The sequence below is a fragment of the Macrobrachium nipponense genome, chromosome 4 (assembly GCF_015104395.2).
Source record: "Macrobrachium nipponense isolate FS-2020 chromosome 4, ASM1510439v2, whole genome shotgun sequence".
Taxonomy (NCBI): domain Eukaryota; kingdom Metazoa; phylum Arthropoda; class Malacostraca; order Decapoda; family Palaemonidae; genus Macrobrachium; species Macrobrachium nipponense.
The window spans coordinates 25273230-25297458 of record NC_061100.1 but is presented as its reverse complement, the minus strand read 5'-3'; the positions used below and the strand labels follow the sequence as shown (position 1 = coordinate 25297458).

Below are 24229 nucleotides of genomic sequence, written 5' to 3'. Positions count from 1 at the left end.
GTCTTCTCTAGAGATGATACCATGTCTTCTTGAGACAAGTTCCTCGCTGGATGAGTGGTTTTCGCGCTCGGCTGCCAATCCGGTGGTCCGAAGTTCGATTCCCGGCTCGGCCAACACGGAATCAGGGGAATTTATTTCTGGTGATAGAAATTCATTTCTCAATATAGTGTGGTTCAGATCCCACAATAAGCTGCAGGTCCTGTTGCTAGGTGACCAATTGGTTCCTAGCCACGTAAAAATATCTAATCCTTCGGGCCAGCCCTAGGAGAGCTGTTAATCAGCTCGGTGGTCTGGTAGAACTAAGATGTACTTTACTTAACTTCTTGAGACAAAATCTTTGTACAGACTGAAATCGCTGCGGAGATCGTTCATACTGTATGAATAGTGTGTGTGTGTGGGTCGATAACGACAATCGGTCAGACAATCGCCCAGTGTATGGAGGCCTTGTGGCCTCACACCAGGCCTTTTTTTCTCCAGCAGCGAGCCGTTGTTGCCGAAAATGGAAAACCGGGAGCTTTTAGTTCGAGATTTTTGCTTCCCATCTGGTTGGGAAGCAGCGAGCATGAACCGTGAGCGACCGCATATAGTGTAAACAAACAAGACGGCTGCTGCTGATAGGACGTACTCTCAGACCTTTGGCTTCTCTTCTCCTGAGCCACTCTCGAACCCACAAACGTTTTTTATTACTCTTGCATTCATGTAAGATTCTGAAAAAACACATCACTGCAGCACATCTTGCAGCAGTCCGACATTTTCTGGGCGCCATTTAAGGTGCATGTTCGTCTATGACGCTCATTGGATGCCTTACTTGTCCAGCAAAATCCAACCACTAGCAGAGGCTACAGAGTTTCCCTCAGAACGCTTGTTACACTTTGTGAGATCCAAGAATTTCCCCTTTATCTACTGGGGTATTTAAGACATTAAGAAAGTTTGTGCATCCCGTGGAGTCTCTGCAGAATTGAAACCACAGGTCTTCAAACCAAACCTCCGGAAGGAACGCTCATCAAGGTTATGCAATCAATGGAAAGGCTAAAGCATCGATTTCAAGACGTCTTCCTACAACGACGCGCAGTCCCTTATTTACTTACAGTTGTTGATGAATATTCACGATTTTCTTTCGCTTTCCCATGTCCCAACATGAACACGACGACAGAAATCGACTGTCTTGAGCAAATATTTAGTCTATGTGGGATGCCTGTGTACACTCTGATCAAGGTGCTTCGTTCAAGGAAAAACATCTCAAGGATTCCCTTACACAGAAAGGAGTAGCGACCAGTAAAACTACTTTCCATCCAATTGACAGTGGACAGGCTGCAAGGCCCAATGGGACATTATGGAAAGCAATTCACTTACTCCTTGAGTCTCATAATCTGCCAGTTCAGCATTGGGAATCAGTCCTTGCTGATGTACTACACTCAGTTAGATCACTTCTGTCCACATCTACAATCTTTTTGAAGTTCTCTACCCTCATGGCTTATGTCTCCAGGAGATTTGTTTGGGTCAATAAGACTGAACCTTGGGTGGACGAAGTCGGACTCGTGTGGGTGCTAATCCCACATATTCCTGATAAGTATAATATTGTGAAAATACGTTTCTGGAATACATGTAATAAAATGATCATAATAAATTTATTTAGTTTCCTTCCTTAATTCCGAATGATTCAGTCTCTTGTCTTAATTGCGGCGAGTGATCTTCATTTCTTAATGTGCAAATATGCTATATTTTCATCCATAAATATATTGATAGCTATATACATGAATATATATATATATATATATATATATATAATATATATAATAATATATATATAATATATATATACATATATATATAGATATATATATATATATATATATATATATATATATATATATATATATATGTATATATAGTATATATATATATATATATGTGTGTGGTGTGTGTGTGTATACGTATACTATATATTTAGTTATTATGTGTGTGTGAAAGAAACTATAGAACAGTCAATATTACCAGAAATTTTTTGAAATGTATGTCAATTTCTTTTAATTACAAAATTTTACTTAGATGACTCATACACGTCACAAGTGTGAAAATCATTAGTAGTCTTCAGAAGGCCGGGATGTCTAGTCAGGGCCTCTTATAAATACGGTCAGTACCTGTCCTGACCTCAGAGTCGGTAGAAGTCTCTGGCCTGGCTGGTCGCTTGCTTACATCGTCACTAAGAACAGATCGAGCCTAAATCTGACTTAGCTTGACTCTGCTTATCTTGAGTCTCGATCAAGGCAGGATGGCGTCTTTCCAGCTGGCTTTAGCCCTAGTGATCTTGGTAAGCTTGAGAAAGCACGTTTGTGTTCAATTTTTGTATTCTGGGGCATTTTTATATTCTCATTTTACGGTTGGCCCCGTAGCAGGGCTGGTGCCGTCAGTGCACCCCATGTGGTCCACCGTATAAGCATCACTTGAAAGTTCTTTGCAGTGTCCCTTCTGCCCATAGCTGCAACCATTTCCTTTCTTTTTACTGTACCTCCATTCATCTTCCCTTTCTTCCATCTTACTTTCCTCAACCCTTTCCTACAATTGCGTCATCAATCAAACAAAAACTTCTTTCAGTTTTCTCTGAAGATTGAAAAAGAAACCCACAAAATTACTGTGTATATTTACTTATAAGTATTGACATTATATTTTACTCAACACTCGAGTACTTTCAGGCACTATCTGTGGCCCTTTTTCAAGAGATGTGTAGGTTGTCAGCCTGGGTCAAGGCCCAGCAGTGTTCTGGAACTTCTTCATGTTGAATGATGGCTGTTCTGGGTTAGCAACTCTCAAGGAAACCAGAACAGCCATCATTCGACAAGAAGTTCCAGAAGACCGCTGGGCCTTGACCCAGGCTGACAACCTATGCATCTCTTGAAAAAAGGCCACTGCTACTGATATTATTTCAAGCTGAATGATATTTAGAGATTAAATAAATAGAAAAATCTAACAAAGCAGAGTAAGTAAAATTATAAGATAAATGTACAACAGAAACAAGTGAACTGGGTGATAAAAACATTTAAATTAGATAAATATAAAAATCAGTTAACATTACAAATCTTCCCTCCCTTTATGTATAAAATTTTTGTACCAGCTGATTTCTTCACTAAAAGGAGCCCTTCTTCAATTTCCCCCCGCAGAGTTTCTGGTGTGCGACCGCAAGTCCCACCCCAGACGGAACGTAAGTAAATGTCTTTTCTTAGAATTACCAGTGTGCGCTAAACGGATTGCCTGTGAACGTAACAGTGTAAAGGGGAGCCACCATAAGTATTGCTTACTCGGGGAGTAAGCCTACAAACTAATTTGCTGCTGTTGCTGTTCTTGTGGGGATTAGGAAAGGTTTATGGGAGACCCTAAAAAGGTCTGAAAAGAGGTGTTTCTCACTGAGTTAAAGATACAGGAATTTTAGGATAGGATATTTATGATTTATTTACTAGAAAGAAAATATAAAAAATAAATATTGTCATGTTAAACAGCACGCAACAATTATTTCTAATAAAATGTGGCGCACGTATATTTAATTTTCGTTGGTGAAACAACACGCTATTTTTCGTAATGCCTTAAGTTAACAAGCCTCAGTTTAACGGACTTGTGTACTTATCAGCTACGTTATTATGATTATTTTATTTTATGGGTCCCATTTCAAATCTGGTACATTTTCAGATCAATCTCTGAAGTTTGAATGTCAAAGTGTAAAGCCTCAGATTAAGTTAGGTTAGGAATTACGTGGAACTGATATTAGCCGTAAGATATCTAGAAGATATTCGAGTGAAGCATATGATAAGCTGAGGTACTTTTAACGGAATTAATTCTACTACTTCACGTCACTTCAGATGAAAATTGGCTGTGAAAAGTAGCAAGAACCTTTTTGGTGCAGCTTTTGAGGCATTGTATATTAGTTTAAGTTTTCGTAAATCCGTTGATTTTCTTAAACTCTAAAAAATCACAAAAAGTCTTCCATTATATGCATTTCAATACTTTAGCTTGTGCCTTGGTCCTTCAGTTACATGGGAGCATTGTAGAGATTTTTCTGCATTGAACTGTTAGACGTATATGACTGGTATAGACATTCTAATCTGTATGTCAGTACTTATACTTTTTTTTGTATTCAAATGATTATTGAAATATTCTCCTACATTTTGAACATTTTATTTACTAAGTTGCTTTTATTTATAATCTTCGTTCAGGGTACCCCCTTTCTCCACTCAAGCAATGTGGTCTCTGATGCAAAAAAACTCCAAGGCTTTGGTGGACCAAAACAATGTTGACAGACAAGGTAAAGTCCTGAATACCCACATAGCGGGGTAGTGCCGTCAGTGCACCTCATTTGGTGCACTGTAGGCATTACTAAATGTTGTTAGTAGTATCCATACAGCCCCTAGCTGCACCCACTATTTACCATTTTACTTTACCTCTGTTCCCACTTCCTCTCTTCCTTCTCGCTGTTCAATCACTCCAAGTCCCTCTGTTTACCCTGAGAGCACTTAATGGCTGAAGGCCCCCAGCGCTTAGCCTCATGTCCAAGTTTTCATAAATCAGTTTCGGATCAATCTCCTGACTTTCTTCCCTTACGAAATCAACTCTTTCTAGGAAAGCTTCAGTTAAGTTGTGGGAATTATAACTTTCTTAGGATCAGAGCTTTAGTTCGTTTTGAGATTCCAAATTTGTTTAAATTTGGTAAAATGTGTCAGTAGGATGAGAGCAAACTACTTTTATTATTATTATTATTATTATTATTATTATTATTATTATTATTATTATTATTATTATTATTATTATTATTATTATTATTATTATTATTATTATTATTATTATTATTATTATTATTATTATTATTTATTATTATTGACTTGATATTCAAGCTCCCAAAAAAATGGTGTTCCTTTGAAGTAAGTAACAGATTGTATTTGGAAATACAGAAAGAAGAAATCAACTAATATAAAAAGAAAAATAAGGTAACAAATTATAAAAAAAAATTGATAAAAATGTCAGTAAATTCTAAAATATTTCTTGCTGGCAGAATCATTTAGATGTTTTTCCATCAAGAAAGAAGTCTTCTTCTTCTTCTTCTTCTTCTTCTTCTTCTTTTCTTCTTCTTCTTCTTCTTCTTCTTCTTCTTCTTCTTCTTCTTCTTCAAGCTAAGGAGCTGGGAAATGTTTGTGGAAGCTTGGAGCACCGTAATGTCTTTAGAAGGTCTCAGATTATTCACTGTCTCATCCTTCCTTCTCTTCTCACCCAAAAAGCCGGGGCCGTTCCGACTGGCTGTTACACTCTCAGCACAGGCCAGACCGTCACCATCCAGTCACCGAACTACCCAAGCTCCTATCCGCCAAACAACAATGGCATGTGGAGCTTCACGGTTAGTGGAAGACAAATCCAAAAGATGTTGCACTTTTCTACAAGTCACCCTTTTACCCATTCTCACTATTGGATCAAACCACTTAATCAAACCAGCCGAGTATAATGTCAGCAATGTCCTGTGTTGAGCCGAAGTCTTGTTGCCATTGTATAATCCTTCACGTTTTTATCGTCACAGGTCCTTTATAGTTCTCCCATAGAAGCCCACTGAGAAAATGTAAAATCCGCGGATATACAAAATCCACTCTAAAAATGCTAATGACTGCTTGTAACTGCCAAATACCCCACACCCCTTCAACTAAAAATGATTATAACTGCCTATTTTAACAGTTCACTGCGTAATTTGATAGTGCAAACAAAACTATACCTTAAATTATCATACTAAAGCAACTCAATATCATTTCAAACAAAATCACACCCTAAACCAATACCCTAAAACACCCAGTCATCTAGGTTAGTCCCTATACAACTGTTACTCTTAACTATATATGCCCCTAAAATGTATATAACAATGACTTGATCATTTTCAGATATTAATGTTAATGCGAACACAGCAAAATATTCATAATATTTTCAATACAAATTAAATAAATCGTTAATACAGTCTAAATAAGGCTGTCTTACAGAACTTTTGATCGCTAATCAAGTTACCCCTTTAGTATATACGTAAGCAAAGCCATTTTCTCTCATAGTATTTTAGTAGTTTCGTTTTCTTTTAAACGATAGGATAAACTGTACAGTGTCTAAGATATTTGATTATTTTCATTTTATTTTCCAGTCTGCTTTTATTGAAAAGCAAAAGGCTGTAATTATAGCATTGAAAATTTGAAAGAAGTGAAAGGCAAAGTAACATCACGATTTATCTATAAAACTATACTGTAAAACACCAAATCAATCTCTCTTATCTCAGAGAGAGAGAGAGAGAGAGAGAGGAGAGAGAGAGAGAGGATGGAGAAGAGAGAGCGAGAGAGAGAGAGAGAGAGAGAGAGAGAGAGAGAGAGAGAGAGAGAGAGAGAGAACAAAAATTCAATTGGTGTCAGAGATTTATTTAATTTGTATTAAACATTTAATTTTACCGTATTTGCATAAATAGCTATTAATATTAGAAAGTTAGTAAAAATGTAATCAGTCATGAAAATAAAATGAAAATGCAGTATTGAGTGAATATTACTCTATGAAAAAATTCGCAAATTGGTAAAAGTTACCGCGTAATAGTGAAAGACACGTTCCACGAAAAAACTAAAAAAAAACTAAGATGAAACCCACGAAAAGTGGGGGAACACTACCTCATCATTGACTTTGTTCTAGTGTTGAAAATTAATCAGTCCTCCCTTTACAGGCTGCAAATCCTGCCTCACGCATATCGATGACCTGCTCCGATTTTAGATTGGATTCCTACTCTTATTCGTACATGATAATCACTGGACAAGGCCTCAGAAGAGGGTAAGATACAAGAATTTATAGCCGTCATTTGTGACAGAGAAAACTGCGAATTATAGATTGGTAAATCTTGAAATTGAATTAAATGGAAATTGTATGGTGGGATTTTATTGAAAGCATTGAGAAGTTTTCACAAGGCTTGAAGTCTGTTCGAACAGCAAAACAGGAGAATGGCTGGCTTTGTGTGTAAGTTGGTTTGAGAGAAAAGCCAGAGACTAATGAGAGTATTTGTGAGAAAGTTTGGAGATATGAGCAAGAGCAAGGCTAAATTAGAATAGAAATGGGGACGATAGAGGAATTAATGTTAACAGGGACATTAGGTGTTTTTGGAGTAAATGTAGCAGATGATGGTAGGATGAAAAAAAGAATTAAGTACAAAGGAAGATTGGAAGAGAGCTGTAGTGTCTATGTAGCTATGCTAAGATTTAGATGTATGGAAGCATAGTTGGAGACTGAATACAAAAGTGGTAAGAATCACTTGCCTAGTTTGTATAATATAGTGAAAAAATAAAGGGGTGGGAAGAATGGAGATAAACAACAAAAGTAGTGAAAGCTTCAGTGGAAGAGAAAGGATTGATCATAATGTCATGAGGTGGTTTGCCCATGTGGAGAGAAGGTGGAAAAGATTGTGTAAGGAAGAAGGAAGAACCTTAATATCTACAAGGATTAGCAGTCCATGCAAGAGTGAGAGAAGAGAGGTACAGCGTGTCTGAAGGAGAGTTCAGAGCACCGCTGATATGCATTCTTCGTAGGTGCATATGACGAGCCTAAGTTGTGGAAGTATTCTGTACAGGAGCCTCATTCCCATTTTAGCTTTAAAAGTGAAAATATGGCAGTGAACACTCTCATACTTTTTCTTTGGATCCACCTCCTGTTAGGTGACATGTCTTATGTTAGATGATTTTATCATCTTATGCAATGAGATCTTCTTCTCTCCAAGTTCTAAGGACTTTCAAACCATAAGCTCTTCTTATTCCACAGGTATTACGGAACAAAGTCGCCTTTCACTGAAGTAAGCGGAAACAACGAGATGAAAGTGTTTTTCGTGTCAAAATCAAGAAGTAACTATGGCTTCTCCTGCAAAGTTACTGCCCTAGGTAAGTGTTTATCCTGATCCTCCTTTCCACCGAGACAACAGAGGGTCATCTTGTCTGTTCTCAGTCTGCCATCTCTGTCCTATCTCTGAGTTTCCCAACTTTAGTATTATTCTATTATTAGTAGTACTAATATTTTAGTCAAATATTCTTTTTTTTAATATATCCACTTCCTTTTTTCGTAGTTGTTACCACCTTATTTACGGCAGTAATTTCAAGGGTTCTTGTCTCTACTCAGAATTTGCGGTCAGTAAAACTGCAACACAGCAACTTAGGAACAAAAGAACAAACACCTCAACAAAAGTTACAATATTTATTTACACAAGAAAAAGGTAATGGTTGGCGAAAATGATAATCAAAATGAACATATAAAACAAGGGAAAACCAACATTAAGATCTTTAGAAGATCACCTACAAGTAAATTAAACCCTAAGCCAAGAAATAGGAAATTTTAAATATGACACTTGAGGCCAGATAAATCTAACCAAAGAAACTAAGTTAGGTAGAAGGAAGCGAGAGAAAATAAGAGGGGAAAACTTAATAATACTCCTACCTAACGCATACAAACTAAATTGCACTTAAAATCTAATTTAGTGACCATAATAATACTCCTACCTAACGCGTACAAGCTAAATTGCACTTAAAATCTAATTTAGTGACCAGGATATATGCTAAGAATAATTATAGTAATTTAGAAACTTTCAGTTAATAAACAATATACGAAAATAACCGTATAAATTTAGAATAAGGACACACAAGGCTTAGTAGAACATCTCATCAGGCCATACAAGGTCCAGCAGACCGTACTGCATACAGGGGCGTGCAAATCTACAGGTACACAGCGATCCACGATCGTCTTAAATAGCTATAAAAACTTCCCATACCTGTAGACAGCCGCCCTACTTGTCTCCACGAGTTCCAAGAACTCACTGACGCTGATGAAGAGGTCAACCGGGTCAAGCTGCAATGCTTGCAGGTAACCCAAAATACCACGGGAACACCGAGGGTGGTAGCCTCCGAGAATCCGGGACGTCAACGGACCTTGCACGCCACAAACTACACCGTTCTATGTAAGTACGGGACAACTCGTTCGGAATCCTTCCGACGAACGAAGGAAGGGGCGTGCCTGACGAATGCCACGGGTGACAAACACCAGCGACCACACACAGGGCAGCAAAGGATTAAAGAAGCTGTGATCCAAATCTCTGTACAAGAACTGCGGAAGTGACCAAAAATCAAGTGGCAAAGCGTCAGGCTGAGGAGGAACTCGAACTAACCCTCTCACGTATCACCACCCTTACGATCAAGCCTTCGTCTCGAGTCAACACAGCTCATAGGAGAGAAAAACAACGATCATTAATAAGGCACTTCAGTAGTTCACTATTACCAGCGGAGAAGGTGGTAAACAAAACGCCTAGGAAAAACAAAGCAAAACTGCAAAGTCATATGACTTTCTTACAGAGTTCATCAAACTAAGAAACGATACTAGCTTCTTAATAAACAAACTAAAATAAGATCAAAAGGTTGTACAAATTATAATTAACAAATTTTAATGAAATTACTTTAATCTAATAGTAGTTTAGAACTCATTTCTCTGATGAGAAGCCACGACACTTGATTTTTCGTAAGTTATTTCTCTCCTCTGGAGCAGGACCAACTACTAAGTGCAACTGCTTTGAGGTTTTCCTCGTGTTCCACCTTTCAAACCTCTTACTCTTCTTCAAACAATAGTCTAAACTGCATGGGAAGATGATGCCACCAATACCCTGATCATGGGCATTTTATTGCCTATGGTGCACTCACAACTGGGTTACAGCAGCAGGATCAAGTAGTTTTTATTGTTCCTCTTTGGAAACAACGGTCATCAGACAGAAGCTCTTGGCACACACACCCAGGAAAGATATCTGGGGCTCTGTGCTATCCAGTGGGACTGCCTCCTTCAGTGGCAAAGTGAATCAGAACAGCTGGAGGGTGGGATCACTGTAGCTTCTTCAAGGGCAGAGTATGAATTGTCTTCTTCCTGAATGACGATTCCAAACCTGCGTCTTTTCTTTCGAGTACGAGGTTTCTTATCCTATGAGCAAAATCTTCCACAAGGCAGTGGATTTCAATGACTGCCTTCAAGTCCTCTTTTTTTCTTCTTCTTCTTCTTCATACATTGTGTTTTAAAAGGTCCCTTAGGAAATCTCATTTTGACAGGGGCTTAAAAAAGAGATGAAACATATTTATTTACCGCATTATCAAAAAGTATAGCCTTCCTGTTTTTATATGTCAAAGCACACACATGAATTTGGAAGGTCTCAGTCTTTTGTACATGATTAGATTCCTGTTCCTGTTTGTATCTTGCATGCGTTTTCAACAGTTCCGACCACAGTCAATAAAGTCCCTTGCATCAACTAGTGATGATTTATACTCTATCTCGCTATCTTACTTTTTCTATGTGAACATAGAAGACATCAGTCGTCTTGATATGGTGCAGTTCAACTTCTCTGGAGGTAGAGCTCCCTCTTCTCTGCTGGATCTCTCTAGTTGGGAAAGCTGCCTTTAGCTTGTTTGGGTGAACACACAGGCTTTGACCATAATCTCTCTCCATTTTTATAACCAAAGTGCAAATAAATGCAATCTATAACAAAGAGGACAGTTCAAATGTGCTATTTTATTCCATGGTTTCAGTGAACTCAGAATTTTAATTTAAAATCCGAGACCGACCTCTTTGCCAGTGTCCCTGACTTCAAAGGTTCTGTCTATAGCAAAATCATTTACAGATAATTGAGGTTTAGAAGACTATTAGTTCCCTTTTTTATTAACTATGAACTGGATTTTCATTCTTGGACTACTATTGCTTTGTTTTCATGCCTGTGATATTTACCAATGCTGAAATTATCTTCGCTGACGATATTGCTATGCATGAATGTCAAATTGATTATACTCCACATTAGCTGAGGCAGGAGAATAAAATGTTAATTGCATAGTTCTGATTCAGACTAGATAGAAAGTACCCAGTCTAATGACGTTACAGTTCATAATGACTTCCCATATAAATAACCAATCCAGTAGAATGCCCCCAGTTACGGACTCGCTGTAATTGATGTAGGATGTGGCAGACGAAATCCTGTGACTAGGATAGTTGGAGGACAGCCCACAACATTGCACGAATATCCTTGGCAAGTTGCACTGACATCACCTACGGAAACCAGGCCATTCTGCGGTGGATCTATCATCTCAGACCAGTGGATCATGACAGCAGCTCATTGTGTCTTTGGGTAAGAAGTCTCCCTTTCTTTAACAATGCTTTTTCCACCTGAATCACGCAGTCTTCATCCATTCTGTATGTCTAAGTGTGTTGTCCACACTGCAGTAAAACATTTCATAAAGATGTGTTGCTAACTCACTGCAAATATATATATATATATATATATATATATATATATATCTATATATATATATATATATATCATACAGGTTGAAAACAAGTCGATGACCTCAGTGGAAAACGGATCTTTGGCAAATGCTGGATGATCGTATTATTAGGACTGCCACTGAGTAGTAGCTTTGTGTTCAACCTGTTTGTGGCGTGTGAATGTTAAGCTGCTGGGAGTGATTATGATGTTGCACTGGAGCGAAGAAGTACCTTTAACCGCTATTCCAGTGTCTAAGTAGCTCATAATAGCATTTTAGATTTCAAACAATCCTTGTGTTTAGAGCTTAACTCAAGTAACATACTTTTAATATCTTTGTGGACGTTTCGAATCCTAACGCTCTCTAGACGTTACAGCAATTTCCTCATTAAAGAAAGTTGAATCTTATAATATAATATTTTTATGCCGAAAAGTCTTTTGTTTTTCATTAAAATTGTCCTTTCCACATTTCAGATTACAACCATCAAGTGTCATTGTCGTGATTGGAGAGCACAACTGGGCACAACAACGGAAACAAGCGTAACACAGAACAGATCAGTATCACAAGTACGTCGCTACATCTCCGGTTATTGGTGTGAAACAACTGATAATCAGAAATTCTCTTGACAAGAAATTCAAGTTGATACTTTCTAATATCAGTCCCTCTAAATCCTTGCAGATCATCGTGTATGAGTGTTACAACCGTACTAGTTATCTTGACAGCGACATTGCATTGATCAAGCTCACAAGTCCAATTGCTTTCCCAGCTGACAACAAGATCGCTCCTGTGTGTCTTCCAGATGCTGGCAATTTGTACGAGAATGTAGCTGCTACTATTACAGGCTGGGGACAAATCTTTTTAGGTTTGTATGTCTTAAATATTAAGCTACATCTCACTGAGCTGTACCTGCAAAGAACAGTTAGGTCTGCAGACAATGGAACGTGCTGGGTTAGACTAGATTTTTCTCACGTCCATTCCATACTTTCTGTTGGGTGAACTTGCTGCACTCGAATGTATTCATTCTTAAACACACATTTTCTCCCTCAAGTACTAAGCAGGCTGTACATTTTGAAATTGGGGCAAATTTGTCTTTAATCTTATACAGTGCATCAAGATGATTATGTGCAGAGGTGGAGTCTTCATTGTGTGGTCTGCCACACCAAGTGTGGACAAAATTTCCCCACTTTTTTTAGGAGTTTGTTGAGGTCAGATATATAATTTTCCTATATTATGTGACTCACTGACCTATATTCTCAAAGATATCGAGCGATATCTTTGGTAAATGCTGGGTAATCATTTGAAGCGCTGGTCACGACTGTTCATAAGTTGCTGACTTGCATTTAACATGTTTGTGATGTGAGTGCAATAAGTGGCTGACATGTATTTATGACACTTTGCAGCGCAGTGTGGACACACCCACCTGCAAACTATATCTCCTATTTAAGTGAAAGCGCGAACAGCCATTTTTTATCAGATAACAGGTAAGTTAGGGTAAATTGTCTGTGACTACTTTCCATCAGTATATTTTTGCTGTGATATGAAAAACTTTGTCATGTTGCAGGTGGTCCCCAAAATTTTAACCTGTATGAGGTGGATGTGGTAACAGTCAACAACGAGCAATGTCAACTAGATAATCTACCCTATCAAGTCACAACCAACATGATCTGTGCTGGGAATGCTGCAGGAGGAAATGGCACTTGTAAGGTATGCAAGTTTACGATGCTAAGCCTACCTTGTGAAATTTCGCGCTCGGCTACCAATTCGGTGGTCCGAAGTTCGATTCTCGGCTCGGCCAACGTGGAATCGGAGGAATTTATTTCTGGTGATAGAGATTCATTTCTCGATGTAATAGGGTTCGGATCCCACAATAAGCTTTAGGTCCCATTGCTAGGTAACCAATTGGTTTCCTAGCTACGTAAAAATATCTAATCCTTCGGGCCATCCCTAGGAGAGCTGTTAATAGCTCAGTGGTCTGGTAAAACTAAGGTACACTTAACTTTTGTTAAAATTGATTGCTGCTTCGGCAGGTCGAGTTTTCAAGCCGGAGAGGTTCTCTAGACCGTACTCGAGAGCCCGCAACATCACGATATAAGAAGAAGGACTCGCCACTGGAATTCAGTCCCTCAGCAGTCATCGCTAATGTCCTGTGGATCAGGAAGAAACGGCGCATTGGAGAGAGAGAGAGAGAGAGAGAGAGAGAGAGAGAGAGAGAGAGAGAGAGAGAGAGAGAGAATTGTATAAGCAATAATAAACCAAATGACTCAACCGAATTGGTTCGTTGCTCGCCAGTCTAAGCTACAACGAGAAAGCCGTCATCAGAAAAATAGAGAAGACTCTCTACAAGATTAATAGTGCTGAAGCAGCAATCATTTTTAACAAAACCTGTCTACGAGAGGGTCTCCTTCCGAAGTATACTTAACTTGTAACAATTTTGTATTACAATGACTTTCCTTTAAAGACTTGTGCAATGTGTCTCAGAGATAATTACTTAAAAGACTTGAATAATTTAACTTAGAAGGGATTGCTCCAAGACTTGACGACTTGTTTTAGAAAGAATGAATTTAAGACTTGCACAGCTTTTGTTAAATGGATTTTCTTTAAAAGGTGCACTTGTGTTAGAGTTACTTTGTTTAAATACTTACACAGCTTGCCCTTGAAAGTATACTCTAAGACTCACGCATCTTGTTACTTTCCCCGTTTTCAGGGCGACTCTGGAGGAGCACTAGTGACATATGGCAATACGGCCCAGACGTACATGTTCCAGATAGGAATCGATTCCTGGGCCATCGGGTGTTCACTTCCAAATAAACCCACGGTGTACACCCGAGTTAGCAGTAAGTAAATCAAGTGATAAATTGTTTGTTTGGATAGCGTCTGGCCGGCATGACAGTAATTTACACCTTTGACTGAGGACTTACTGAACGAATGACCAACTTTTCATGGTAGGTTAACTGATAAATGTCATTTTTAATGGTGATTTTAAATAAAGTTAGTCAAGTATTAGGAGTGATAGCCATAGGCCTACCTAGTAGAAAGTTGGCAAATAATTGGGACAACCAATTAAAAACAGGGTAGACACTGAAGGTTATTTGAGACTAAACTAAAAGATGACTAAAAGCTTTGGAAGTAATTTAACAAGTAGACAACCAAATCAAGGTGTCAGCTTTCAATATCAAGCGAACAGATGATTACATTTTCATAAAATATTTTAAATACTAAATTTATTAACAATCTTCCAAAAAGGAGGCAAGGAAACACAAGCAGATAAGAAGCTTAGAAACTGAATGTACTTTAAGGTTTTGAAGTGAAACAGACAAATGAAGGAGTTTCACGACTTCGGTACCTGATGTATGAAAATGAATTGTCTCGAATTATTCGGCGACTTTAGTTACAGTTCGTGGCTTATACTTTATTTATACAAGCACACAAAAAATTCGCTGTCTCCGACTAAAAACACAAATGATCGCGATTTTGAGCCACACCACTGTTACATGAAACATTATTTAATACGTCGAGCCAACGATGGCAAAGATTAACACAGATTACTTACAAGATTGCATGCCACACATCCCAGGTGGAAACACAAAGAGAGCAGTTAAATTGGGGCTCCCCTACCCACGTCCGCCTTGAATGGTATCTCAGAGAGAAGAGGACTCAGGACGCTCCTGAGTCCTGACTGATAAGCGGGACGCGAGATGGCGAGCTAAGGACTTATTTCCTTCTGTGGTGAAAATATTAAAACAAATAAACAACCAAGTGGACTTTTAGTGGACTTTTAGTGGACTCCAAAATCAACTAAATAATAAATTTCGATAGCATAACGAAATTCTATCGAGAACCATCTCGTTCTTGCGGCCAGTCGAACATCTTACGTATGTGGGGCAGGCAGAAATTGGTCATGGAAAAATAGTGCACATATTTTTTCACGACATGAATCTTAACATTCATTTATCAATAACATATAAAAAAGGATTTCAAGTCAACAGTAAAAAAATGAAAATTTAAGATAATTTAACTGTCACAGAGGCACTTTAACCAAAATAACAAGTTCTAAACCAACGGGTTTGACAGTGAGGATGAAGTCAAAATCTGCACAAAAAAGTTGAGTTCTTAAAAACACTCAAATCAAAAATATTATTGCTAATTACTGTGATCACGAATTGGTTATGAATATATGAGTCTATTACTGTATTTACCTTTCAGTATTTCTACCCTGGATTGCCACGAACACAGCAGGTTCTACATACCTCCCCAGGCCATGAAAAGTATCTAGGCTACTCGCAAAGTGGAACAATGAAAGCCGACGTCATTGGAATTTCTCTTCATGATTGGATTTATCATTTATTTGCATTTGGAATTTGCTATGGCATAAAATAAATCTTTTAGATTATTGAAGCATAATAAAAAATTGGTCTTCCAAACACATTGGTCATTTATTTTCCCATCCCTCAACTTTTAAGTTTATTCCGTTTTGAATAGCTTGTGAAACAGTACATCTTAACCTGGAAGTAATGAGTGGCTTATTTATTTCCGCGCATAGCGTCGTTTATGATTGCACTCTTGGATAAACCATTTTTTAAATATCTTTTTATGTCTTTTTCAATTGTCAACACCACCAGTGTAAGAACTCTTCATTCAATAATATTTACCCATAATATTAGACAGGACAATTTTCTATATACGATATTGAAATTTTGGGTTCAATTTTGAGGTTGGGTTAAATTTTGGGGTCAATTTTGAGAATGGGTTCAGTTTTAGGTTCAATTTTATGCTCAATTTTGAGATATATACATATATTTATATATATATATATATATATATATATATATATATATATATATATATATATAGTATATATGTATATATACATACATATACACACACACACACACACACACACACACACACACACACATATATATATATATATATATATATATATATATATATATATATATATATATATATATATATTGTTACGAAGTGCCAAGTATCTGGTTACCAATCATCACAAAAGCCAGACACCTGATCCCTCATCACAGGTATTAAACGACTGAATACTCTAAAGGCAACAGTGATCCCTTAACAACTTACCAGTATTGCAGAAAATCAGACTAAGTTCATCAAAACAAGTGTAAGGTAATCTTGTAAGTAATTAAATTAATCAAAGGGCATTACTCCATCAACAACTTTAAAAGTCTAAGTATTTCCCTGATTTCAGAAGTCTAAATACTTCCATGGTTCTAAGTCAGTTCAAGTAAATTGAAGGAAAACAGATTAATCACCAATCTATGTTTCTACCTAACATAATCATAGTCATATGCAAATATACTGGTTAGAAATGAAAATACTTATACAAATTTTAAATACAAAAATTTATTATTAAACTCAAAGTTTATAAGTGAAATTCACAATATCAGGGAAAATTACTGTTACTTGCAAACAAAGTAAAGTTTAATTGATTCTTGAATCAAATTAAGTAAAATTAAATCAAAATTAATTTATCACAAAATTCAAGAAAATTAATTCAATCAAAATTCAAAAGTGTTAGGCAATAATTGAAAATTTGAAATTAGTTCACAAGTGCTAAACAACAATAAAACTTGAAAAGAATTCTAAGTAGATGCAAATTAATTCACAAGTGTTAAATTTAATTAAATGTGCAATGATTAAGCAATGAAAATAACTAAGTCAATTAAATTGTGAATGCAAATGAAAATATAAAATAAAAAGGCACACTTCAATAAGAAAATAAACAAATTAAATCCATTTTGAAGGGCTTTGACCATTTAATTAAACAGTTTACACCGCAATGCACCTCCCTACCTTATATGTATGGTTTAGTCAAGACACATAAAATCAGTAACCCTATCAGACCAATCATTAGTTCAGTGGGCTCAGTTACGTATAATTTATCTAAATGGCTTGTAAAAATTCTTACTCCTTTGGTATGAAACATTTCTAACACGAATGTTAAAAACAATGTTGATTTTATAAACAAATTGAATAGTTTAAATTTGAATTTTGATTTTAATATGGTTAGTTTTAATGTTGTCTCTTTATTTACAAAAGTGCCTGTAGATGACTTACTTGAATATTTGGAAGAGGAATTAGAACGTCATGACATTCCCTTAAGTGTGGCAAACCTCATTAGTCTCATAAGGTTATGTATCAAAGATAGTAAATTTTGTTTTAATGGGGAATTTTTTGTACAAAAGTTTGGCATGGCTATGGGTAATCCCTTATCTCCTGTCCTTAGCAATATTTACATGGAATGTTTTTAGACAAAACTCTTACCAAGAATTTTGCCCCAAAAAGTTATTTGGTTTAGATATGTGGATGATATCTTCTGTATTTGGCCAGTTCACGAAAATCTCCAGGAATTCCTTAATAATCTCAATAATTTAGTCCCTTCTATAAAATTTACTGTAGAGGAAAAAATAAATTGTAATTTGAATTTTCTTGATGTAACTGTCCATAGAAATGATAGAAATTTCACCTTTTCAGTCTTTCGGAAATCAACTAACATTGCCTCTTTTGTTCATTACTATTCCTATCACCATCAAAATGTTAAATTCTCTGTTTTTTCTGGGATGTTTCTAAGGGCTTTACGTGTCTGTAGCGCGCAGTTCATTGACACTGAAATTAAAACTATTTATGATATTGCAATGAAACTTAAATATCCAAGGACTTTTGTAGATGTGACATGGAAAAGAGCTAGAAGAACATTTTATTCAACTAATGACAAACTTGAATTTAGTAAACATAACATTCTAAAATTACCCTATGATGAAAGGTTTTTAGATATTCCTAGAATTTTAAAGCTTTTTAACATAAATGTTGTTTTCAGTAATATTAATGTCAAGAGTTTAGTAATCAAAAATTCTCCTAAAGTTCTTCCAGGCTGCATATATGAAATTCCTTGCAAAAAGTGTGATAAAGTCTATTACGGACTGACCAGTAAATCTCTTTCACAACGTCTCAAGCATCATCAATATTCTGTGAGAACTTGGCAAATATCGAATGCATTATTCGTACATATGAGAGATTTAGACCATCCTATTAACTGGAGTCAAGCAAGAGCCTTAATCCCATGTAATGACACAGTTAAAAGGAATATCATTGAATCTTGTTTCATCAAGTCAAATAATAGAAATGTTCTAAATTTAAGTCTTGGTTTATTTAAACTTGATGCTTTCATAATGAAAAAAGTTGTAGATAAATATAAGCAACAAAAATAATATATTCAGTTTTTACATGTTTTGGACTGTAAAGAAACTTTGTAATTTCGGTTAGGGTCAATCTGTTTAGGTTTGTGACCGTGTGATATCCGATAATCCTGGATTATCCCTTTTAATTTTTATCCTTTTGACAATTAACCATCTGGTATTCTTGATCTTGTGTTGTACCTGAGACCTTTCTCTCCAATTGTACTTCATTAACTCCTTGACAATGTCTGAGTAAAGACGAAAGCGCTTGGATTTCTGACTATCATTTTCCTGTGGAATTCGCTTATTTATGAAGTCACGTGCATCTACTGTGATTTTTTAAGCATATATATATATATATATATATATATATATATATATATATATTATATATATATATAATCTATGCCCTAAGGCTATCAACATTTGTAAAGGTATTGTGTAAAAAACAATGTTGATTATATAAACATGACAGTTAAAAGGAATATCACTGAATCTGGTTTCATTTAATTAAATAATGGAAATGTTCTAAGTTTAAGTCTTGGTTTATTTAAACTCGATGCCTTCATAATGAAAGTAGTTGTAGATAAATATAAGCAACAATATTAATATATTTATTTTTTATAAGTTTTGGACTATATGGATAGATAAGTTGTAGTTTCTGTTAGGGTTAAATCTATGTTTAAGTTTGTGACCATGTGATATCCGATAATCCTGATTTATCTCTATTTTGATTTCTGCCCTTTTGACAATTATTAACCATCTGGTATTTTTCATCTTTTTGTTTACCACATTACTTTCTTTCCCACTGTATTTCATTCGTTCCTTGATGGGGTTGGGGGTCGATGGTGTTGGGGTTGGTGGGGGTGGGGTTGATTTGGTTGGGGGGTTGATGGGGTTGGGATGGGAAGCATTAGTCCTCCACCTGCCCCCATAGAGGGTTTCTGGTAATGAGGTGTTCCCCCTACCATCACACCGACCCCAGTCTCCCACACTTCTGCCCTGTGTCTGTGGGCATGTATGCATGTATATATATTTATGTATGTATGAATGTGTGATCATATTCGCAGTCGTCTCGGAGAGAGCAGCGCTCGGAGAGAGAGAGAGAGAGAGAGAGAGAGAGAGAGAGAGAAGGGGGGAGGGGTTTGATAACCGAGGCTGTGTTATCTACGTCTCAAACAATATGAGTCTTATTATTAATATCTATCTATCTATGATATCTTCATTGGAGCCTGGAATTACTTTCTTCTTCTTATGGCCCTGGAATGATGAGACAGACGTTGTTCCAGAAGATGTTCCAAAAGGATTTGAAAGAAGAAGGAGAGAAATAAAAAGGATTATCAAGAGACATTCCATGTTGATCTGTTGGGCACCGTTTTGTGACCTACCCCAAAACCTGCTTCCCCCCTCCCCACCCTCAGCCCCCAGGCATTTTTGAAAAGAACAGTATTTGATATAAAGGAATAATATGACATTTTGCCTTTATCTATTTCTATCAAAATAAGTCCCTTTCCCCAGTTTTTTTATTTATTTAATTACTTAATTATTTATTTTTATCATTAGCTGTTCTGGTCCTCAGCTTTGTCAACTCCTACGCGGTTTATATTTATACAGACAGACATCTATTTATCTTATTATTTGTTTACTTATTTGTACATGCACGTGTGCGTGTGCGTGTGTGTGCGTAAGGAACCGCCTACGAGGATTATAGGAAGGATTAGGAATTAGGATCTGCAGAAAGAAAGCAAAGTCCTTCTGCCAGATTCCGGACGGGATTATAGAGGTTGACTTTGACCACTAGGAGTTAATTAGTTCGGCCACCCCCATCCCCCCATTGCTCCTCTGGGGCAATGTATATTTATCTGCTTCCTCTCGTTTCTTCTTCATTTCTATATCCGTTTTTCTACTCAGATTCTTAACAATTGCTTATATATATATAAATATGTATATATATGTATATATAAATATATATATATATCTATATAATATATATATATATATATATCATATATTATATATATACATATATTTCGATAGCATCTTTCATAATTTGTATGTCCTCTGAATGAGAGAGAGAGAGAGAGATACTTAGTGGCCGAGTTATAGATGGCAACTATCGATAATATAACCTTCGGAAATAAAGGCGATAATTCTCAGTAATATACACCTCTCTCTCTCTCTCTCTCTCTCTCTCTCTCATTTTGAATTTTCTACATCCTTTCGGTTTTGAGTCACATTCCCGAACCCGGGTAGATATCCATACCCAACACCTGTCACCCCACTCGCTCATAGATGGTTTCTGATAATGCGATGACTCATTGTTTTTTCTTTTGTTTCAATTGACAATTTTCGTGGTCCCTGAATGAGGTACGTGTGTGTATGTATGTATGCGTACTTGGAGAGCGGGAGAGAGAGAGAGAGAGAGAGAGAGAGAGAGAGAGAGTTGAATAAAGGATTAAAGGTGTCTGCCATACATGTGTTCACAGTCTAGTCATCTTTTTTCCTGGGACCATAACCAGTTTAATTCGTTGCTTTTTCTTATTGTAAACAGAATAACATAAAGAGTATTAGCAATATATATATATATATATATATATATATATATATATATATATATATACATATATATATACTGTAATAATATGCTTAATTTTCATTCGTGGCCTGTAAAGTAAATTTCATTCAGTTACTTTCAATTTAATTTGTTTATTGCCACAAAAAAAAAGACTGGTTAAGGTTTTTCTCGCTCCCACCGAAGGTTGTTATTATTTAAGTGGTACCTCGCCCATGAGAGTTGTTTTTTTCTCTTTTCATGTATTTATTCGGCCGGATGCTTGTTTGGTGATTTGCGGGTCGTTGCCTCACTTTTGGTGGGGACCGTTGGCTGAGGATGAAAAGGAGTATGCATTCGGCTCCTTATCTTGGAGGTTTCCCTGACCTGATCCCTGCAGGACGTTATTAAAAATTTGGAGATTCTCTTGGCCTTGCTACGTTTGAGGACCCCCCTTTTCACCTGTATTACGGAGGGCGTTGACGGTGTTCCGCCTCCTAATTACTAAAGTCGCTGTGGAAGCTGCAGCCTTGTTTGAGAAACGTCTCCTGTGCTCTGTTCGGGCACCCTTTCGATACTATATCTACGTATCTGCATCTTTGGACCTGCCTGCTGCCCTTGGGAATGCATCTTGTCTTGTCCCTTGTCCTGCTTTCGTCCTGAAACCTCCGGAGTCGTGAAAAGGCTTGAATCTGTTCAGCTAGCTGGTAAGGATATAAACTGAATATCTTTTTTATTGGCGTTACTGACGCGCGTCAGTGTATCCTTCGGCTGCAGACCCCCTTCGTGATTCCGGAGCGTTGATAGACAGCCGTGTCTGTAGTGGTGTCATCGCCCGTATAGTGCCTGCTTGTAACCACCTATGATGTTAGATCGAGTGATCCGTGTTGAGTTATTTGTAATTATGTATGTAAATAATTTTGAGTAATTGTATGATCTAGGATTAAGGTTCTTTCCCTCTTTCATTATCTTCTCCAAAAGAATATTTTCAGGGCTTTCTAGAAATAGGCTGTTTTCCTTCCTCCTCCTAATTACTGTCTCTTGTTCTATCGTGTGAATGAGGATATTTTTAGGTATATTTTGTAAACCCTAATCAGTTTTTTTTTATGTTGGTTTAATTTAAGATTTATTTAAAATAAATACTAAAGTTTTGGTTTATATTTTCGTTAATCCTCTTTGAGTGTTATTTGGTGTTTTTCACTGTCTGGAGATCTTGCCCCTTGGCTTTAAATTCTAACCTTTGTGGCACTGATCGTTAAGAAAAAAAGAGCCTGTTCTTGCCACTTATACTTTTAAAATAGTTGTGAGTAATGTTCATAACATATTTGGCGACCTCTAGCCAGGATCATCCGACAGTGTAATTCGCAAGTGCATTCAAAGAGGTGTTTAGGTCAGTGGATGGGCTTAGGTAGATTATTTTCAGTTCCACCCCACTTAGTATATAATTATGCATTATTTTGATGAGGAAGAGAATGCTGCTGCCCAGTTTTTGGCAGACCCTGATTGGGAGAGGAATCTCTTTGATCTAAAACGAGATCAGTTATGGATATTAGGTGAATTTCTAGTTTGAGTGTCTTCAGAGGTTAGGAAAGGTCCGCTCTTATTTGAGGTAATTAAAGCTGGTAAGTTGTTTAAAGAAACCTTAGGTATCATCAGTGATGAGGAAATAGGGAACAGTAATAAAAATGGTGAAAATAAGGTGGTAGGTGCCAGAGATGTTGAGGAAGAAGACAATGTTAGTAATAAAAATGGGGAAACAGGCAGTAGAAATAATGATATAAATGATGGTCAGGTAAGCCAACTGAAATTGGATATTTTGAAGGAGCATTCCAGGATTAAAGAGTTAGATTTTAAAGCACTTCAGCTACAGGCTGAAGAAAGGGCGAAGGAAAGGGATCATGAAATCCAATTGTTAAAATTGCAGATGTCGGCCGATAATGGTAATTATCGTAGTGATAATGATAGATTTAACCTGTTAAGCGCCCTTAAATTCGTTCCCCAATTTAATGAGGAAGACGTTTCCGAATTCTTCATTTCTTTTGAAAGAATTGCTAAGAAGTTGAATTGGCCTCGGGACATGTGGACCACTTTGATCCAGTGTCGCTTAAAAGGTAAGTCGCAGCGTGTGTACAATACACTTAACGAGGGATTATCATCTGATTATGACTCTGTGAAAGCGATAATCCTGAAAGCTTACGATCTCGTTCCGGAGGCATACAGACAAAAGTTTAGGAACTTTAAAAAGAGTCCGGATATGACTTTCGTGGAATTCGCTCAAAAGAAAGAACAGTTCATGGACGACTGGTTAAAGCCTAAAGAGGTTGACTCGTTTGAAAAGTTTAGGGAGTTAATTTTGACTGAAGAATTTAAGAGGTCTGTGTCAAGGGAACTAAAGATTCATTTGGAGGAGTTAAAGATTGATTCTTTACAGGAGGTGGCAATTGCCTCTGATGAGTATTCCCTTGCACACAGGCAAGACCCGGTAAGGAAAGATATGTCTAAAAAGTTCTCTCCTCGTAATGGAAATATTTGGCAGGGAAAACCGTATCAGAAAAGGTCTACTGATTTTGATAAAAATGCATGTGTGAACCGTAATGTAGATAGCAGTAAAAACGGTAGTGTAGTATCGCGTAGTTACGTGAATAGTAGTATGTCTGGTGGTGGTAGTGGACGCAGAGAATCTCACGAGTCTGGGTTAAGCTGTTATTGGTGTAATAGGAAGGGTCATATAAAAGCGAATTGCTTTGCTAGGAAAAATTACCTAGAAAGGAATACGGAACCCGTTAATGTTGTTTCTGCGGAGACATCTCCAAAGAAAGAGGTATCACATGGAAACAAGTGACTAAAATTTGCTAAATACATATCAAATGGGATTATTTTCACTGATGTTGACAAACGAATAGGACGTAGTGTTAAGATTCTTCGTGACACATGGTGCAGGTCAATCTTTAATTTTAAAACGTCTGTACCTAATGGCTTTGAATTTTCAAATAATGATTTTGTAATTCTGGGTGGAATTTCCTAACACGATTGCTTCTTATCCTCTCGAAACAATGTATCTAGAAACTGAGTATTACGAGGGTACAGTAAAACTAGCAGTGATCGACAGTTTACCTGTTCCCGGTATTGACATGTTATTTGCTAATGATTTGGTGTTACAT

General features: G+C 36.8%; 2 protein-coding genes across 2 annotated transcripts; both read left to right on the top strand.

Annotated features, from left to right (window-relative positions):
- The first annotated feature begins 1184 nt into the window (after window positions 1–1184).
- LOC135211310 (transmembrane protease serine 11D-like) lies at window positions 1185–15752 on the top strand. Its single transcript, XM_064244627.1, has 8 exons — window positions 1185–1570; window positions 9125–9308; window positions 11033–11173; window positions 11783–11875; window positions 11988–12171; window positions 12871–13013; window positions 14014–14143; window positions 15513–15752. The coding sequence occupies exons 1-8, from the start codon at window positions 1185–1187 to the stop codon at window positions 15569–15571; spliced, it is 1320 nt and encodes a 439-aa protein (XP_064100697.1). The 3' UTR covers window positions 15572–15752.
- A 6763-nt stretch (window positions 15753–22515) lies between these two features.
- On the top strand, window positions 22516–23910 carry LOC135211309 (uncharacterized). Its single transcript, XM_064244626.1, has 2 exons — window positions 22516–22621; window positions 22715–23910. Exons 1-2 carry the CDS (start codon window positions 22516–22518, stop codon window positions 23908–23910), a joined length of 1302 nt encoding a protein of 433 aa, XP_064100696.1.
- The last annotated feature ends 319 nt before the right edge of the window (window positions 23911–24229 follow it).

Excerpts from the sequence above, each read along its gene's own strand:
- LOC135211310 (XM_064244627.1), top strand. The coding sequence starts at position 1,185 with ATGTGGGATGCCTGTGTACACTCTGATCAAGGTGCTTCGTTCAAGGAA. Across the intron at positions 9,309-11,032 it reads CACTATTACCAGCGGAGAAG|GATAGTTGGAGGACAGCCCA; the intron begins GTGGTAAACAAA and ends TCCTGTGACTAG. Across the intron at positions 12,172-12,870 it reads CTGGGGACAAATCTTTTTAG|GTGGTCCCCAAAATTTTAAC; the intron begins GTTTGTATGTCT and ends GTCATGTTGCAG.
- LOC135211309 (XM_064244626.1), top strand. The coding sequence starts at position 22,516 with ATGCATTATTTTGATGAGGAAGAGAATGCTGCTGCCCAGTTTTTGGCA. Across the intron at positions 22,622-22,714 it reads AGATCAGTTATGGATATTAG|GTATCATCAGTGATGAGGAA; the intron begins GTGAATTTCTAG and ends AAGAAACCTTAG.